Raw genomic sequence first — 21,126 nt, forward strand, 5'->3', positions numbered from 1 at the left:
TATATATAATGTATGTATATATATAATGTATGTAAATATATACATATTATATATATATATATATATATTATATTAATGTATATATTACATTTGCGTATACATTAATATAATATATATATATACACATATATATATATATTATTGCAATGTATGTGTATATATATACATAATACGTATATATTACACATATGTATATATATAATACATTTTCCTCAAATAATACACATATAAATATTATATAGTCAAAAATTCGGACCCGGCTCTAGGCCCGACCCAAAAGCCCGAGCTTTAAGGGCCTGAGCCTCATTTTGAGAGCCAAACCCAGCCTGAAGTCTGATCCTCAAAGTAGGACCCGGGCCGGGCAGGGCCCGGGTCTCATATTTTTGGGCCAACCCGGCTAGGGCCTCATATTTTTGGGCCAGCCCGGCCTGGTCCAGTCCGATGCCGAGCCCTACTGATGAAGACCAAGGTCGTCACCTTAAGAATGCGTACAATCGAGCTAGACGTTTGCGTATTAAGGAGACTGGAGAAGGTCTTGGAGCACGTTCCATGCATGGTGACATTAGTGTGCATGAAGACATTAATGGGTTACAAGGGTCAATGGGGAGAAAGATTTGGCAATTAATGAAGATACTGATGGCGTTAATAATGGAGCAATTAGTGGTGAAAATTGGGCTGATGAAAGTGGCTGACTGGTGCCTCATGATTCCGTACAATCGGGGATTCCTGGGAGTGGGAATTTTGATTTAGTTAACTATAATTTAGCAACAATAAGGGTAGCTAATTGATGTTATCATAACTATTGATGAATATTATTTGCATCCCGTTTTTTACTAAGTACACCCCATTAACCCTTTAAAAATATATTAGAGTAGGGTGTACTTAGTAAAAAATGAGATGCAAATAATGTTCATCTAACTATTAGACATATTTCTTTCTATAATTGTTTTTCCTATTTCGTTTAGAATTCATATATAAGGTTATGTACGCAACGGAGGAGATTATTATGAAATACTATCAAAGAGATCTTATTGTCAACAATTATTAGCCTTGCTTACCTGTGTTTGAAGGTTAATTAGGGCTCAAGAATTATACGGGATTCATCAGGCACTTAGCACTCAAGTGCCTCGCTGTAATTACCACTGATGCAAACATTTTCCCCTACAAATCAGACTCGTTTTTTTTTAGGGGTGAAAACAGTTAGGTTTTTCCTTTTTTTTTTCTGATTTTTTTACATGAATTTATAACCAATCAACTAGTCGATTATTGTGATCATCGATGCGTTCTTTAAAAAAACATGTAATTTTTTTAAAACAACTGACGGATGGATTTGATTATATCGATAATTTTTGGCAGCACTAATTTTTTTCATTGTCTATAAGCAACTATTCTCTGAATCAGCAGACAACGTAATCAGAAATCAAGAAACAATTGAAGAATGAAGTATGAAGTATGAACAATTGAAGAATGAAGTATGAACAATAAGCTCCTGGTTGTGCCACCAATTTCAATGAAGCAATCCTATAAGATTACATTACATGGCTGTTTAGTCTCCGAAAATGAATAGGGGCACCCTCATTAGCTTAATTCAATGAATTCTACAAAGAACTAAGTAAATCAATGGTACAAATTACAGGGAAACCTGTACAAAATCTAGCTCCCCAGTCACCTTTCCTCTCCAGCCAAACATTGCATCTTCTCAAAATCTATAGAGGACCAGTTGCAAGATCCTCATGAACGTATAGTCCCCGTGCCCGTTACCGAACCATGGACGGACGGGTAGGTCAATGCCTTAGTACAATTTGTTGAATCCAGAAGGTGGTGAAGATTCACCCAATCTGGGGTAGAAAGCTTCCCTTTCGAGTGAAACCTGAAGGCAATCCTTGATCTTTACCAATGATACCCACAAAAATGGTGCGCAACAGAAGGCGTAACCGAACACGGCTAGAGCTCTCACAATCCCATTTTGGTACCACGGAAATGCCATGACAAAAAGCACCCCCAGTATCCCGAGCCATGGAACCAAAACGGGTAGCATTGGCAAGAGGAAGGCATTGACTATTATAGAGCAAAGAGTGAAAGAACCTAAAAAGTACAACGACCATGCTAGTATTGGATGAAGTGTGCAGGGAATAACAACGACGGGGATTATGTAAGCAGCGAGAATAGACCATACTGCGAGGACTCTGACGCCAGCTTGTACTAAGCTGATGTTCTTGTCTGTCTGCCGGTAGCACAGCTTCGAGAGATTAGGCCGCGCTAAACGTGTTAATGCTATGATTCCTAAGTAAATTACAGACTGTATAACTACCATGGGCATCTCTGCAGCATACCTGTAAAATAAAATATGGATGTGTTACCAATTTTGCTACAATAGCTTTATTCTCCTAAATGGAAGTGCAATACTGTCTTACAGCTTACCCGAGAGTTTGACGACGTTGTTCATGCCATGAAATGCCTAAAGGCAGAACAGGCCATGACCACCAATACCACGGCTTCAACCAAGGTGCACCCGGAAAAGTAATCACACTATTCGGTCCACAAGGTACGCTCCAGCGGAGTCTAAGATCTGAAACAAGCAATAGTAAACAAGATTAAGCATCATATAGATAAATGTCCACGTACATGTATATGTACTCGTTATTCACTTACAGTAATAAGAGGCATCCATTTGGTATCCCAAAGGAAGTCTGTATGTTCCATCAAGCTTGGTGCCATTTGCAGGTGGATGGAACATAGGCTGATCAAGTAAGTCCAGAAAGTAGCCCCCGATAAAACCCTGATCCGCACCATCTTGATTTTCCTTCCCAATTTCCAACTGATGAAGCATATCCTTGAACACATCCATTGAGGGCTGCATTAACATGCATGTCAAGTCGTATTAAAACGGGGGAACTCAATGCCAGCGACTACAATACTATCGAATTGTATATGGAGCGAGAGAGAGAGAGACGGACAATTTACCTGTAACACAAAGAGGCCAGTATGGAAGATACACGGATTAATAAAAGCTGCACAGAACTGCCCACATTGAAACAGTTCATCAGTTTTTTGGAGGAAGAGATTATCAGAATCGAGCATAACAACGCGGTCATAATCCACCAGACTCCATGCGTAGAGTTTGTTGAGAGTCAACTTGAATCTCCTGTCAAAGTTAGCCTGGTTTCTGTACGGATTATTTACATTTTCCACTCTCACAACCTTTGCTCCATCTTCTTGTTCCCTAGTCCACAACAAGAGTACAAATTGTCAAAACATTTCAAATAGCCCACAAAATAATGTCAATATGTCAATCGGGATAACCAACCAAGACAAAGAAACAGAGAGTTGAAACAAACTTTCAGAGCCAATGTCGTTGTTTGACTAGTAGTTACGTAACCTTAGTTCCTGGTTGCCTAACACGTTTGCAAATTTGAGCTAACCCACCTAAAGAGACGTTGAAGAAAGTGACTCTTATTAATGTTGTTTTCTTGATAACCGTGAACGATATGATACAAGTTTATCATTTGGACATTAAATAGAGGCCTAAACTTGGGTAGTCAGACCCATACGCACAAAAGTCTTTCACATGACGACATGATAAATTAGCCACAAGGTATTGCCTTATTAATTAGCAAAAGAAATAGTACAATATCCAGAACAAAATAAATTCCTTTAATTACTAAAGGGCCTATACTACGCAAACTAATTACTAAAGGCACCCCCATCAATTGATTTTTATAAGGGATTATCAACTTAAGTTGGGGTGTTTTTAATAACCTTAAGGGTGTGATTAAAGTTTACCAACAAAAAGACCCATCAAGAGGCCTATAACAACGCCCAACCCCCGTCACATTACTGTGGGTCTTCATTGACTTTGACTTTCTTGTGACGTCACCATGCACCAATCACAGTAAGCCACGTCAGCATCTAAGTAAATATCAGTGATATTACTATTTTATTCATTCCTGTCCTGGCATATGAACATTCATACCGGAAGGATCAATGGGATTACGCCTGCTGAGGAAAATTCCAATGCAATCGAGACTACAGTACACAGATAGTCTGGCCACAAGTGCACACGAGAGAAATGCAAAAAAGGACAAAGGAAAAAAGCAAAAACAAGGCACGCAGTGCGAACAAGACGGGATGTCGGACTTACAGAGCTCGAACCCAAGAGAGAGGTACGTCGACGGAGGCAATGACGACGAGATCCGCGTCCACGTGGAGTCTAGCCAGCGATCTGATCATGACACGTGTAGCCACGTAGAACTCATAGTCCCTCGGCGTCCCCATATACATCATCGAGGCGTACGCGTTCTTGTGCTCCGCCTCCACTCTTCCTCCATACGCCGTCGTTTCAAGAAGAGCCAAACAAAACACCACCGACAAAAACCTGAAAACCCCGTCTGACTTTCTGGGTCTTTCTCCCGGAGTCATCTCTCTTACACTAACCGACTACAATGGGCTTAAGCTTAAAGCGCCGAAGATATTTCAGATTGTAATAGCTGTTGTTAGACATCGTATTGCGATTTACGGCTTTCTATATATAAGAGGATACGGAGAGATATTGGGTTGTAGAGAGGAGGAAGCATACAAGAAAGTCAATCAGCAGGAATTGTCTAGGTGACTAGGTAATAGTTTTGTGAAAGGACAATTTGGTACCTGCTGTACGTATTAAATACTCAGTTACAGTGAAATTGAAGAGATCAAGATTGTAAAATATCTCAGCCGTTGATTTTCAGTAGCAACAACTTTTGGACGGTTGGTACTTGTTAGTCAACACGTGGTTTGGTAGCATAGTTGGATTTAGTAAAAAGGTATCCATAACGTGTGTCCTAAAGATACTTGTTAAGGATTCATTAGAGTATATCGCAATATATCATGTGTAATAAATACCCTCTAACCAAATTTTTTAAACTTAAAATACATACATATTTCAGATTTAAATGTGCATTTTTTTCATTCTTATCTAATGTCCTATGGGCACATATTATCATTTTCTTTTAGTAAAATGTTAAGGATTACAGTGTTTTTGCCCCTGTTACCTCAAATATTGGGATGGACACACGTAATCATTGTAAAATTATAGTATCACATAATCCATATGAATTATGAAATGTTGTACGTTCATCTCAGTATTTGAGATAGTTGGGACAAAAAATAGTGAATCCATAAGAGAGATGGACGCACGTGATCATTGTAAAATTATGAACCCCACATAATTTATATGAAATTTTGTTTGTCAAACTCAGTATTTGAGATGATTGGGACAAAAAAATAGTGAAATCCACAAGACTACTGTATGAGGTCCTACGTTTTAATGCCGTATGTATTGTTTGTCAACCCCAAGTTGCGATGATGGGCTGAATGGCTGATCTTGCTAACTTTTTTAGTGAATATTGAAGAAGCTTTTGAATTTAGGGTCGGCATGTTCAATTTTCGTCAGACTTTGAATTGAATTGGCACGGTTTAACTGCTCGTCATTACTGCAGAGCGCGTTTCGTTAGTTGCGTACGACTTGGCACGGTTAGCGCTCTCAAGGTCCAACCGTCCCGTCCGTCCAAGTGCGGCTTAAAAGTTGATTCTTAATGTGGAAAGTTGACCTTGTAATTAGGCTTAGTCGCTGATATCTTAATTCTTACGGCGGTATTTGTTAATGAGTGTCTTATGGTATTGCTCAAGGGCATTGATAAGATTCAAATTATCCCGCCAATGAGACGCTAACACGTGTTGACGGGAGAGGAGCTGATGAGTTTAAGAACATATCGACATACCATGTTGTCATCTCGACTATGACTCCTCGCTACAACCTAATGAACATAAATTCGGGAATCTTAAATGACCAAAACACCTCAGATGTCGAGATCGAGAAGGACTAATTATCGAAAATGAAAGAAATCGAGAGGGGATTCACCCCTGGATATCTCGCCCACAATCAAGGAAAATCAGTTATGCTAGTGTTTACTTAACCAACCTGGTCAATCTCATGCTTTCCTTAACTAGAATTGAAAACTAGTTATCTCTACATTTGCATTATATAATACTTCTGATCAATTGAATAATAATAATAACACATTGTATGTATATGTCTAGCTAGTGTTCATATTTTAAATGTTGTGGGATTAATTCAATGGCCGACCAATCCTAATCAAACATAGCTCTTCCCGATGATCAAAGATTGGTATCACTAGTAGTTATAAATTATTAAATATCCCACATCCTGCCAAGCTAGTTTAATTTTGATAACCTATCAAGTAAAGATTCAATTAATGGTGCGACACAACATGTGCCCTATTTAGTCATGAGTTTGATTCTCAATTAGGATACGAATATGCCATTGTGTGCGTTATAACCTGTTAAGATTTTATTTTCTGTTGGATTGAAATAACTCAATCGAGTGGTATAAGCAAAGATTTAGTATTTCTCATACAACCAATGTGTTTTCTAGATCTAAGAACCCGGTAATACCAAAATATCCCTTTGATGAGATGCTGACACGTGTCAATACATGAAGTGAAAAGGAGAGGAGATTGGATTGGGAAGCATCTCAGTACACCTAGATGTCATCTCGGTCCCTACTCCTCTATACTACCCAACGAGCATGATTTCGGGAGCTAGCCTGAGTTGACCAAAACATCTTGAGATACCAAGGAGCATCTACTGTCGAACCTAAAGAAGATCTCATGAAGATTTGTAGAAGATATCAGAAAAAAGATCCTCAAGAGATCTTTGGGAGATTCACCCTCAGAAATCTCGCCTGCAATCAGAGGAGACCCGTATTTTGAAATATATATATAAAAGATTATCTCAACTCAGGTAAATCTCTCTCACTTATCACACTTTGACTATTAGCTAACAGGAGAGCTCTAAATACCAAATTGTCTCACTGGTCCTCTTGTCTAACTAACTTAGGAGTCGGAGCTTCCCTTATGAGGTACATCTCAGGAACTCCGTAGTTCACATTTTTTTGATCCCAAGTCTTATCAATCGAGACGTCTGTAGAACCGAACAAACGGTTACCAAGCACTCGATAGGTCAGTCTGATTTTACACGTCATCATAACCAATGGTGATAGCCAAAGAAGAACAAAATCGTGCAGATATAACCATAATTAAGCAACATATTCAGTTCTTTAACTCATGATTCATGGCGGATGAGACGGCTTTGGAACATGCTGTTTATCTTGACCATCTGATTAACTTATCCATTAAATATTGATTGCTTTAAACCATGATTTATGTACAAGTAAATTTCATCTTGAGATGCCTTTTGAACGTGCTTTGATCTATTGACAAAATATACACCACTTGCCTTTTGCTTTGAAAACTGTATTTTTTTTTAAATACCACATAAAAATATATTTACAGTTAGAATCGAACATTGAATACACATATGCCTAACTCAGTCGATTGACAACCGAGCCACCTCTCGTTATTTTTGAAAGTTGTACTTCTAAACCCTCTTTCTCATGCTTATTACATTGCGTGCAATTGCAAGATTATGACAAGGAATAATCCGGATTATCCGAACAAATAATGCCCACTTTGGCTTGTAACACACTAATTATAATACTAATTAAATAAACAAAGTGAAAAGTACCATATCGAAATATACTTTTTGTACTTGAGCTAATTGCAGCTTTGTGGAAATATTCCATATTTTGTCTTTATTTCACTAAACTGGTATTAATTTAACACTTTAAAAAACAATTAATAAACAATTTCATCAATAATAATTTAGCTACTTAATTAAGCAACCGGCCTATGGGTTCTGATTAATTAAATTGGCTTATCAATGCCCCGGGTGGCTGGATTACATCAAATCATCAGCATTATGCCATGCCATATCCTAATCGACCATTTTAGTATATCCAGTGAATAACCTTTACAATCTCCCTAGAGCTAGACCGTATGGATTTGAAAAGTCTTAAGTTCGATTCTCAAGCGTTAGGTTTCGACCCAACGACTCCGACTTACCCTGTCATCAGGTGGGAAATTTCTGTGCGTTTGGGTTTGATGACTCGAGTTTAGGCCTATATCGAATGTACAAAAGACAAACTTGTATAACATTGTTCTTGATTATCAAAAAATTAATCTAGACATCACTAATTTCTGCAATCCAATATTGATTAAAGATCGATGTTGAAGTAAGAGGTTAGTAGGGAGAACCTCACTCAGATACTAGTCAACAATATGTTATTATCCTAATAAAATTGCTAATTAGGGTTTTCTGGGGACAGATAAAACCACCCATTTGATAGATTTCTTGGGGGAGTGACCATTAGCTGTCATTTTTTTTTTATATAAAAAAATTACATCTCATGCCCTACACGTCCGGGTCAACTAATATATCTATATATGTTTTTGATACGCAATATATCTATATATGTATGTATGTATACATATGTGGTGTAGAACCAGTTAATGCAAATTTAAATATTATTTTATTCACAAACGTTAACTCCCGATTCTCAAAGTTGACTACAATTTTTATATCCGAAAATCACGTCATAAAAAGTTTATTCTTTAAACATTCAATATAATCCTAAACTTCGTCCATCAAATTCGCATACAACGAAGTTTAACTTTCTAGGTTAACTACATGATAGATTAGGCTAAAGTCCAATGCATCACTACAAAAATATTATTCCCCTTTAAAAATCAAACTCAGAGGTCAGAACTATGATACTTTCATTTCATGACTTTGACCAGAAAATAGCACTTCAATTCGACAATTCCTTACGTGACAAAATAACACTAAGCCCAAATTGGTTTTAACTTGGGCAGTAGGCTTTTGTTCATGGGCCCAATCACTAGCGAACTCACCACTCAGTGGTGTACTTGAGTTTTCATGGGTCCTAAGCGAACTCTAAATCTTAAACAAATTAAACATCATATGTTACTTAGATGAGTTCGAGACTACTATAACACTATTATTTTTTCAAAATATGGGACGCTTGGGTTCAGGGGCTCTGAACGATGGCCCATGTTGTCCCACCCCAGAGACGCCCCTGTCTCCACTCTCCATCTTGTTGGACTACAATACTACTAGTCTACGTTGTTGAAATTTTAAAGGTTATGACATATTTTCATCTCACATAAATTAAGTCTTAGTTAATCTTAGGAATCATTTTCAAACCTTATGAGTAGGAGGGAATTTTCTATATTTAGAGGTCGTGAATTTGATTCTTACCTGAACATACACATAAAACCATCATGTACTTGTATGACATTTTGGTGCATCAAAAATGGTGCACCGATGTCAAGTGCGGTGGACCTTCCCCAATCGAAATTATTTGTGGCCATAAGAATAATTACAATAATTATACCTTGGTGGGATTGATAAGTATGTTTTCTTAGCTAGAATTAAATTATTGTCATCTGTTTTTTTTTTTAAATGAGAGTGAGGGAATTCGAACCCTGATCATCAAGGTGATAGACATCATCCTTACCACTCCAACTAGTGACTCGGGTGTAATTACGGTCATCTATTGTGTCCCATGATTCTCCTAAATTTTAAAAATTTGACAATCAGTTTCCAACACAAGATGTTTAAGCTAAACAGAAAATCAACTTGGGCTCTAAAAGGCAAAAATGATTAGAGGGCCCCTTACAACTTGGGCTCAACAAGTCTTTTGAGAAAAGCCCAATAACCCATAAAGAAGCTTAAGCAAAGATAAAGCCCAATTCGACTTTGACATATGAGCCCATGTATAATATACCCAGCCCAAACCTTGCTCACCACGACAATGCATGACGTGTCATCGTTCTGTTCGATTCTCTCGGTCAATCAGAGACCGTCCGTAGAAAGCCAGCGATCCAGAATCCCACGCTCGCCTTAGCCAACGCAGCCCCTAAAACCCAAAACCCCAATAAACTCTCTTTAGCTCTCAAAGTACAGTACACGAGCGCAAACTCGAACACTGTTAATGAGCAGGGCTTGATAGCGTAGAAGATGAAGGAAGAAGACGCGGGACCCCCGCGTAGAGAACTGTACGCACTGCTTCACTTGGCACCGGACGCCACCGATGAAGAAATCAGGAGGGCTTACCGTCAGTGGGCTCAAGTCTATCACCCTGATAAATACCAGGATCCCCTTGTACGTTATGCATTCGAATTTGTGTATCGCATAAGTGTTTCTGTTTTTCCTTTTTGTTCAATTTTGTTTTTGAATTTCTTGTTTGGAAATCGTGGATTTTTGTTCTTGGATTGTATTGGTAATTAATTTTCTTCTGTAGCCGCGCCCAGATTGAATGTTACAAATTTATCTAAATTCGTACTGTAATTAATGAGCATTGTGTTGTTGAAGACGTTGTTGTTGGTGTTCCCGTCGTGTATTTTATGTTTGAATTGGGTGTGTGATACACGATGGAAGAGGGTACTTCAAGGTGAGAAAACTAAAGAAAGGTGAAGGAAAAAACTGTAAGGATTTATGTCGAAAACTAACTAGTGTTTTCAATTTGATTCTCAACTTGGGTTCATCATTCATCATATTCAAGTCTGATCCAAATTTTTTCCATGTCTCAAGAATTATGATTTTTCTTCCACTCGTTAAAAGAGTGACCATGCTTCAACTAAGTTCAAATTCATTCGACTAGTTTGCAAGTATTCTTGAATCTTGTGAGATTGGAATCTATCTAGGGATTAATGACATTGCTTTTAGTGTAAGAATTTGTATGGCTTTAAGATTTTACCTCTCTGGATCCTCAGTGTTTTGCCTTTCTTTTGATGCTTCTTCATGGTTTTTCGGTTTCTCATTAAAGAGTAAGTGTCTAACATGATTTTTCTTTTTGTTTACTGACTGTCCTCAGATGAAGGAAACTGCCACACAAAATTTTCAACGGATATGCGAAGCATATGAAATATTGTCAGATGAAAATAAAAGACAAATATATGACATATATGGTATGGAAGGGTTGACTTCTGGTTTGGAACTTGGTCCAAAGCTGAATAGGGCAGAAGAGATAAAGGAAGAACTTGAAAGGTTGAGACGGATGAAGGAGCAAGAAAATATATCCACACATGTCCGTTCTTCAGGTGTAATACTGGCCAACTTGTCTCTCCCACATTTTTTAGTCGGCGATGGCATTATGAGAGGGTACAGCTTTCCCTTTTTTAATCAATCTTTTATGTGATAGGTCATTATAAATGAATAATGATGACTATCTATTATTAGCTGACATCCTTGGCAACTAAAATAAGTTTTCAAACATGAATTCTGTTGAATACTGCACAGTTTGCAAGCTTGGCATTGACAAGATTGAGGCTCTATCTGAGAAACATTGTGGTTCTAAATTGTTTTCCATAAGTCAACCATTGATTATTTTTGAGTTGCATCTCCCTTTCTCTTTCTCTCGCTCTCTCATGCAAACTCATGAGTGAAGGTGGTTATTTGAATCTGTTACATATTTTTTTCATTCTACACAAATGCTACATTTTTGTGCATTTTAATGAGTCTGTATTACATTATTACTACATTCAACATGTGAAAGTATAACCTTTTGCTTTCAAGTCAAAGGTGGTAACTTGATATGACTTCTTTATTTAAAGCAAAAGCAAATATTTTGATAATCTTCCTATCTCTGTCACTTTTTTTTTTCCTTCCCGAAGGCATGTTGTTCTGTGTACTTATATATTTTGTACAAGTAATTTTTGTTCCTATTCAGTACAGTCTCACTTACTCTATATGTACTTAAAGCTCAGAATGGCTATGGCTAGTCAACTTGACTCTCAACTATCAAAACATGATACTATTACAATGGGTGGAAATTTGCAAGTTAGTGAGACCTCTGGTGGTGGAGTTGCAACTGCTGTGCTTAGGCGTCAGCTTTCTGCGGTTTCATCCATAGAATTTATGGCTTCAGCAGGCTTGCGAGCTCTTATTGGGGTACAAACAACTCGGTAGGGAATTCCCTTCCCTTGTTCTAGTGGTGATTATACAGAACATTACTTGTATCACTTTCATTCATTATCTTCTTGTAACCCTTTCCAGTCACTTATCTTCGCACTCATCAGCAACTATGGGCATTTCGAAGTCTTTGAGCGATGGTTCAATAAATCTTTCTAATTCTTGGACCCGTCAACTTTCTGAAACAGCAAGTGGAAATGTAGGTTGCCTTTCTTTGTAAGTGTATTCATTTTCTTCCATATATTTGTTCTGTGAGCATGTTATGTATGTCTACTTTGCATTATGAATCAGATAAATGTACTTAATGGCATTAAGGAATGGGCTGGAGATTTGAACTTCATTGGATACTCATAATTCCTTTGAAGTTTTTATTTGATCATGCTTGAGTGCATTCGTACTCTGGTACAAACATTGCATATATTCTGGAGGCAGTAGTACGTAACAATGTAGCCAGAAAAAGCAGCATAATGTTAACTAGAGTACTAGACACTTAAGTAGTCTTAAAATTATTCAAGTGGAATTTATGTTGATAAAATTTATGGCATCTAAAATTTGTTTTATTCTTCATTTTCACTTTCTCCTACAGATAGAGCTTTTGTTAGGTTCTGAGTCATATATTGCAGTTGGATGGCGAAAGAAAGATGAAAAGATGTCTGCAGCAGGAGATCTGAAGGTACATCTTTTTTCGTTTGCGCAACTTAACCATTTGATCCTATAAATGGTTAGAAATACTGGAGCAACGGCTCTATGAGAAATGCCACAATTACAATTCTATGAGCAAAAGGGAAAAGTTCGTCTATATTTTTATTTGCCATGAGTACTTACAATGCCTCTCTCTCTCTCTCAATGAGTGGGAGGTGAAGCTTCTCTAGACTAGCCTTTGAGACCATACATATTTAAGTTATCTATTGTCTTGTATTGACCTATGTGTTTAGTGTTTAGTCTCTGTTGTTGAAGAGGATTGTGTTTATCACAATATCAACTATTTTTTTTTCTTATGCAACTACTAACTAGAGTTGTGGAAGATGGTCTTTGCATATGCTTCTCCATGCAGTTGACTTAAGAAAGAATTTGATTATGGTCTTTTCAGTCTTTTCTTTTACTCTCTCTGTCCACCTTCTCTTTACTCTATCTGATCCTTTTGCTTTTAGTTGGCTTTCAATTGTTTTTATTATTATTCTATTATCTTTTGAATGTAAAAGTTTTTTTTTTTTTAAATATATCTTCATCTATCACCATGTTCCCTCAACTGTGTCCCTCTGTGCCTTTGCTTTCCTCTCTATTTTCACTCTCTGTTTGGACACTGCAGATTGGCACCTCTTCGTTTGGGGCATCAGCTCATTATACCCATCGCTTTTCCTCTAAGTCTCATGGACGAATTGGTGGCAGATTTGGAAGGTTTGTGCTCGTATTCTTTACCATTCATGGGTGGTCATTACTAACACATATATTGCATTACGAAAAAAAAAATCATTACTAACATATATTGCATAAGAATATGAGAGAAATGATCCCCTCTTGCAGTTTTATTTGAACTTAATCCTGCGGCTTTTTATGTGTTTCTCTGATCATAGTCAATTTCTCTCTAAGAGGCAACTCTTTCTATGTATGAATAAAAAAAAGGAGTGGCAGTTGCAAAAATTTATTCATTACTAGTGAAGATTGTTGGATTGGATTTACTGTTATATTTGTTGATTAAGGATTTCTCCTTTTTGATTCTAAACGTTGAAGACTATAATTGTACTTATTGATTTAGTTAGTGTGGGATTAGAATATATATGTTCTCATTAATTACTTGCATTCTCTGTTAACAAGAGTTACCTGCCTTTTACATGTTCAAGTAATTAAGACACTTAGTGGAAATCTTTTCTGCAAACTGATTTGTCAGTCCATCAATTCTTGTAGCTGATTGATATTGTCAAGTTTCACTCCTTTGCTCAAGATATTAATGTTGCAATTTATGTTGCAGCACTGCTCTTGAGATCGAAGTTGGTGGTGGGAGAAAAATATCTAAATTCAGCACTGTCCGAATGCTGTATACTGTTGGAATTCAGGTACCCCAATATTAAAATAATTTTGATGTTAGACTCTTGCGTTAGATTTCCTCTTCGAGTGTGAAATGTCGTTTCCTTGGAAATGAACATCAAGGACTTTTTTTTTTGATGCTCAATCGATTTTCAAAATTATGCAATTGTTCATGATGACTTATTGTCGACCTGTAACAGGGAAATAATTGTAATAGCATATATTAGTTCCCTCATTTGATTGGATCTCTAGCTCTAAGATCCTCGGGCACTATCACCACCTAAACTTGGACATAATCGTCAAAACTTTTTAGACGTTGAACTTAAAGGTGCATTTAATCTTTGATAATTATACCTTGATTTTTTTATTATAATTTTCAATTAATTTCTTCTTCTTCTCTTTAATTCTTGCACAGTTATATCCTAACAAAGAATAACCTGCAAATCATGTAAAGAAAAACTAGTCAGAGGGCCTATATAGTGATATTAGAGACTTCAAGTTCTTAGTGCCTTCAAATATAGTCTAACACGTGTGGAAGTGCATCATACATTCACCTCGATTTGTCATGCAAACTGGATCACACCTTCATCCACTTTACTGCAATTTGTGAATTTATAGTTTCTGATTTACGTCATTAATTTATTTTGGTTTCTCTTAATCTTGAGCCCTTGTATACATTTCAGGTAAAATACTTATACCGCCCCTAACCATAAAGACAGATTTCTCCCTATAGTTTCCAGTTTCAACAGGCTTAATGCAATAGACTTTTCAACTCAAACTTCACAGAAAAGGAAATTTAACAAATAAAATACCAGATTAATGAATTATATGACTAAACGTTCTGATATCCCAAATTCCATTCGAAATTTGAATCCTTTTATATGTATTGGTCTGGCTGCCAGAATTTTGTAACATTAATTGCTTATGCACTTGGTGAGTTAACTTCGGATTGCCTCTTCAACTACACATGAGTTCCACATTTCGTGGCTCTAGCGGCTTGATAATGAGGCATTGGTTTGTTGGCTTTTCTTACTCTGAGTATTGGCCATGTATTGAAAGGGTCTACTATTAACAACTGCTCTTCAACTTCAATAGGAGTAGATCTGTAAATTTTCGTTCGTACTACTGGAAGCCTCACTTCCACATTTTTTTTTGAATCAGAGCCTAGAATTTGAGGATTAATCCCTTTCTAACTCTTATTATTGGAATTCATTGCATTTCATATAAAATTGATTTTTGATTGGGAACTATATTTATTGATTTTTGTGTTTTTTTGCAGGGCATTTTTTGGAAATTTGAATTGCATCGTGGGGGACAAAAGTTAATTATTCCTGTAAGTTTAAAGTACCTTAAAAAACTTCCTTTTAAGGTGTATATTGTTTGGGAGAAATTTATTGGACATCATGTATTGGATGTATCCTTCAGTTTGGTTATGCGTGGAGTTTGCAGATAAGAATCGATTAATTTGTATCCTTCTTTTTTATTTTTTTATTTTTTATTTTTTCCGTTTCTTTGTCTGGGCAGGTGATGTTAATATCATTTTGTTTATTCACCAAGTGTTTTTATGCTTGCTGTTTGTGGATGTTATGCAGGTATTGCTTTCCAGCCATCTGAATCCTGTGTTTGCAACTGGGGCATTTATAATTCCAGCATCAGTTTACTTTTTACTCAAGGTTTTTTCAGATATCAACATCTTATGTCTTACGAATTCGTTGTACATTAAGATCATTTGCTTTTCCTTCCAGTTTGTGTGAAGTAAGTAACAGATATTCTGTGGGTGAGATATTCATGAAAAGGAAAGGTTTGTTGTTTTCTTTTCATTGATATACTCTCAAAGATTAGCTACTGTGGGAATTTGAGAATGCTGTCATAGAAGCACTAGTTCATGACAAGATATTCAATCTTTGATGCAATTTTTTTTTGTGTAAGCTTTCATGCCTTCGCTGGATAGTTCGTAAACATGTCTTATGTCTTTCAGTCATACTTTTCAATGCCTCTTCTACATGTTAGAATTTCTTCTTTTTTTGTGAAGTTTTTTTACTCTAGCAAGAAATAATCTTTACAAGAAAACTCGGTCTGGAAGCGAGAGAATCTTAATTGGAGTGAAGCCTGATTGGTTAATTGAGCCTTTTCCATGAAGGACCTTGTGAGTTGTGACTCAATGAATGGAGTAAAATATGGATCCTGTAGATCCACCTTGTGCTGAACTTGATGACAGAAATTTGGTTATGTTAAAAAGTTAAAAGTTTTTCTTTCATGAACACATGCGAATGCTTTTGTTTTTGAATCGGATGTAATATCCCAAGTTTTTTTTTTGTTAGTTAGTATTTTACTTGCTGTGATAAATTGTGCATATAGTTTAATGATGCGTGGCAATGGTGAGACACATATTAGTTAGATTATTTGATCAAAAGTTTTTTTATCTGTAACTTATTGTGTCGTTTTTGTGCACGCTTGCAGAAATTTATCATTAAACCATATTATCTTAAAAGGGAAAAGCTGAAAGCTCTTGAGAATATTGAGAGAACCTCTGCCCAGGTACGAATTTTCTGTTTCTGTAAGATAAAATTTAGTTTGGCAAATCTAGTGGCTATTATTTGTTTTTCTGAGTTATGACAGTCTCGAATTCCCTGAGTTGTCAAAATTTTCTTCAGTGGGACTATATTTTTATTTTTATACACATGCAAGGAGATATGGCTTGCAAGTAGTGTAATGTTTATATTGCTTTATGGGCATACTTTCATAAGGTACATTGTTGGGATGTTTTTTTTGTGAGCATGTGGTTACACTGCAATACAAAAATGTAAAGAGGATAGCGTAAGTGTTTGTGCATGAGTGAGTTCTTATTCCTCTTCTTCTTCTTCTTCCTCTCCCTCTTGTTTTTTCCCCTTTGGGGGAGGATTTGGAAGTTGCATTTTAAAATGAAAATAAGGAAGTACAGCTCGAGAAATTCCTATTTTGTTTTTCTTTGGCCAAGACATTGCAGTGTGGAACTCTAATAAGTAATACCTCTTTGATTTCCCTTCGACTTGAGCATGTTTTGTGATTTGATACTAAGAACGTCCATGTCAACATAATCTTATTAACCATCAAGATTAGAAGCCTCAGGCGAAGAGGTTCTTAGCCAATTAAAAGTTATTGAGTAAATTTGGCAATGAATCAATGCCATATATGGTGGTTTTTTTCCTTTCCCACCAGGTTAATTTTTTGTCGCCGTTTGTCAACGAAAGAAGGAACTAGGTTGTAATGAACTAATGATCACTGTTCAACTAAAATGGCATTACCCAATCTAATATGGAAACAATTTCTAGAATATCAAACAATTGGTCTGATCCTACTACTTTATATTTTATACCAATTGATTATGGTTTATATTCTCGCACACATTTTTCTGTTGTGCTTACATGTTAGTAAGTATGTAATGCTCTTAAGAAACACCTTATGGCACCCTCTCAAGCGATTGCCCCAAAATAGAAAAGGCTGTGTTTCTTTTGAAGCCATCTTCACTAAACATTCAATGCACAATTCTTACAAGAAATGAATTTTGAGAAAGCAACAGCCTTCTTAGAAGCACTATTGCAGTTCAGGTTGATTGGGTATGAGACAAGTAATAAATTATCCTCAGTGCCAATCAAAAATATACTTACTATATCAGTTATTCATATTTTGTTTTGTTTCCCCATAATTTGATGATTCGGTTGCTGAATATCTGCAAATATTGCTGATGCTTGCTGAACACAATCTCGTTCCATGTAGGTTCAAGAGGCAAAGGCGGCAGCAGAAAAAGCTCAGCGGTTGTTAGAAAATGTGGCCAATAGGAAAAGAAATAGGCAAATTGAAACAAATGGACTGGTCATCACTAAGGCAACGTATGGAAGTTCCAAGGTTTTGAAGAAAGGAGATGAATCAAGAGAAATGAATGACGAATTAGCTTCCCAACTTTTTGATGTTACGATACCTCTTAATTTTGTGGTTAATGATTCTGGTCAACTCAAGGTATTTTTTTATCAACTCCCCCGTTGCATGAATTTTGTTTGCATATAAGAAGTTTCAATTATGCGCTTGCAAAAAAAAAATTAATGTGTATTGTTAAAGATGGTGCATAGACATTAGAAGTCTTCTAACTGTTTTTGCTTAAGAATTATGGTGGGTAAGGTTAGATAGATTACTTGTGTTTTGCTTACCTGAGACCTTCCATTTATGCCTGGAAGCCAAAAACTGCCACAACTTAAGTCTTGATTGAGATATATAGAGTTTTGGAGAGAGCTTTCTCTTTGATAGTGGGTGGTAATTGTTTGGGCTTTTATATACACAGCCCTTCCAGTTGTAAGTTTCTAGTCCATTATTCCTCCCAATTACAGGTTCCTTGACATCATGAGGATCGGAAACCAAAATTAAGGAGCTCTTGGCCTAGTGATCACATACTCCTTAGGATTTGAACCATAGCAAAGTCCAGATTCGAGCCTTCTTTCATGCTAATAGTAACAATACAAAAAATAAATGGCTTATAAGAAAAAAGGGATTGAAAATATCTTTCTTTTTGAATCCATGAAGTAAACCACATTGGCGTCTTTCTAGTTGAGAGGGTGTAGGGCGTGCTTTGATGAATTCAAAATATTGGTCTTGGCAACCTTCAGAACTAATCATGTAGACTAACAAAACTGCAATGGACTAACTAGCAAGTTGCAACATCATAATCTAAGCATTAATCTCAACTGACTATGGTTGGATGCATCAATTTGTGGCAAAAAAAAATCATTCCACTGATACTATAGTGTCCCTGTGCTTTTTTATTTTCCTCTTCCATTTTTTATTGCTGGTGAATTTTTCCCACTTTCACCCTAGAGCACTCATGAAAAAGCAAGTTAAAAGTTAATTTAAATTCATTGCATTATAGTGAGAAATTGTATCCTGTCCTATACTTTCTGGAGGTTTTATAATTTTGGCTGTTTAATATGTTGGCTCAGCTCCATGAGGGTGTGAAGAAGTCGGGCATTATGGGTTTTTGTGATCCTTGTCCTGGAGAACCGAAGCAGTTGTATGTGGAGTACACTTATTGTGGCCAGAGATACGAGGTATTATCATCTTCATTTGTTATACTCATTGTCTACTTTTTGATGGATATTTAATCATTTTATATTGGCCAATATGATGTCTTTGAATCAGGTATTTGTTGATGATTATGCGGAGTTGATAGTACCACAAGAAGCACACAGGATCTAGATTCACTGCACAATGCTTGAGACCATCGTTACTCTTATAAACGTTTCACTTGGATTTTCAAAGTGATGCAACCAGGTGACCACTTTTCTTCCCCTTTATTGTTATAATTGGCTTGTTTTGGAATGACATATTTAATTGGGGGGAATTGATAAATCATTTTTTCTTTTTCTGTTGTATATTACTCACATGGAATAAAAGTCGTGTACGCTGATTTATAGAGGTGAAACATCATTTTCAGTGTTGTTTCATTTTCCCGAACGAGGCAGTTATTTTTTTAGTTTCTGCCACCGGATTTTGGAGGCGTGTGATTGAAAATATGGAACTTTCCCGCTACTTCTTCACGACCTGAGTTGTGAACTTTAATGTATTTTGATTATTTGTCGTAAAAGTTTGAAGTATTTTATGTTTGATGGATTAAAAGTCGATGGGTATAACATATTAGTCCATGTAAACTCAATGGTGATGCGTATGGAAGGGATATTGACCGTGATGAATTCCGGAGGAAAATTTTACAAAGGGTATTACAGCGTGAGATGATCCCAATTTTGGGCAAAAGGTTGCTAGTAGCAACTAATCTTTCAAAGCAGGGAAGCCATGTTATCAACACTGAAGAGCAAGTAGTGGCTGGGAAAATGGTTGAATCTATCGAACCATGGGAGACGAACAGAAAGATTCGTCTGGCTCAAATGATAAAGGTATATCTACAAACTTAGAACCCTAAATTTTTCATGGCAATTGCAGATTTATGGGGAGAGTTTCGTCACCCTAGATGCTAGCATTAGTGAGAGAGACGGAGATTAAACATTGGGCGTCTTATGATATCGACCTAAGTAAACGAAGAAATCAATCGGGAAAATCCAGTTACAGAGGAATGGCCGGGCGATTATAAAAGTGACGATGAAGACGACATACAGAAAGTGAAGGCAACGGCTATAATTTCGAATTCAAAACATGTCAGTTCAAACTTCATACCGTCAGGTAGCAGCCGTTGCAAAGGAGAATGGGCCTCAGATGAGTAGAAGCCCAACAGTCATGGATGTTGAAAATAATTGGGCCCATAGGTCCACTCATGATGATTTGGGCCTTTAAATGGGCCTCATTGATGTTTGGGTTGCACCACTTACCTAGTGTTTTGCAGGCCTTGATGCGTCCCTTCTTTTGTCTTGGTCTCTTCTTCTCTTTGGAATAGGGATTTTGCTGTTGTGAAGCCTCTCAGGGTACAAAAGGACAACGCTAGAGACCCTCAAAATATGACTCTTAAAAGTTCCTCAAATCTATATGACATTAAAATAGTCATTGATTAAAAACATAAATATAGGGCCGACTTCACATCCAACACTCCAAATTAAATTAGGGTCTTTTAGGAGTCTCAAGCATTATTCGAATACAAAAATGTTAGAGATTCCAGTAAATGAAATCTCAATCATCCCAATAATTCATCTTTTCCCTTAATTAATGTAAGTGTAGAGACCCAAAAAAAATCTGATGATTGAACTAAATAGTGACATGTCAAGTCATTGGGATGATTAGAATTCATTTACTAGGATCATTATCACTTCTGGGATGGATATTACTTCATCAATCATTGAAAAAAAACAAAAGATTTTGGCAATTTTCTTTGCACTGAGAGCATCTGACAACCAGCCATATGCAGCCATAGAATTACAGGTCAATGAGAAACAATTGACTCTTAAATTAAAGCCAAAAATGCAGCCATAGAATTGCAGGTCAATGAAAAACAATTGACTCTTAAATTAAAGCCATTTTTTTGGGCTCCTCTAAGAGTGGAGTATTAGTGATCATGGAGAAGTTGGTACAGCAAATCAAGCTCTTTTCAGCATGTGTTGGGAGGAGTGGTAACCTAAATTTGGTAAGCCATACTATAACGAGCTTGATTTGCCAACGAACACACAAGGACAAACTGTGATAACTCCTTGCAAATGGGAGAGAACGCAAGTTTAACTCCCACATCTAGTAGTTTCGACGTTA

At 36.6% G+C, this 21,126-nt stretch overlaps 2 protein-coding genes across 2 annotated transcripts; one reads left to right on the top strand and one right to left on the bottom strand.

Moving 5' to 3' along the window:
* Nucleotides 1-1,475: 1,475 nt before the first annotated feature.
* LOC119987282 (putative glucuronosyltransferase PGSIP8) lies at nt 1,476-4,590 on the bottom strand. Its single transcript, XM_038832153.1, has 5 exons — nt 4,142-4,590; nt 2,965-3,223; nt 2,653-2,854; nt 2,422-2,569; nt 1,476-2,333 (listed from the first exon to the last, which is right to left on the bottom strand). The coding sequence occupies exons 1-5, from the start codon at nt 4,417-4,419 to the stop codon at nt 1,793-1,795; spliced, it is 1,428 nt and encodes a 475-aa protein (XP_038688081.1). The 5' UTR covers nt 4,420-4,590; the 3' UTR covers nt 1,476-1,792.
* Nucleotides 4,591-9,774: 5,184 nt separating this feature from the next.
* LOC119987281 (chaperone protein dnaJ 13) lies at nt 9,775-19,525 on the top strand. The gene is made up of 13 exons (XM_038832152.1): nt 9,775-10,080; nt 10,793-11,079; nt 11,685-11,882; nt 11,974-12,088; nt 12,476-12,562; nt 13,199-13,287; nt 13,859-13,943; nt 15,194-15,247; nt 15,507-15,587; nt 16,375-16,452; nt 17,671-17,910; nt 18,882-18,989; nt 19,081-19,525. Exons 1-13 carry the CDS (start codon nt 9,937-9,939, stop codon nt 19,135-19,137), a joined length of 1,623 nt encoding a protein of 540 aa, XP_038688080.1. The 5' UTR covers nt 9,775-9,936; the 3' UTR covers nt 19,138-19,525.
* Nucleotides 19,526-21,126: the final 1,601 nt, after the last annotated feature.

This window comes from Tripterygium wilfordii, chromosome 20 (assembly GCF_013401445.1).
Source record: "Tripterygium wilfordii isolate XIE 37 chromosome 20, ASM1340144v1, whole genome shotgun sequence".
Classification (NCBI taxonomy): domain Eukaryota; kingdom Viridiplantae; phylum Streptophyta; class Magnoliopsida; order Celastrales; family Celastraceae; genus Tripterygium; species Tripterygium wilfordii.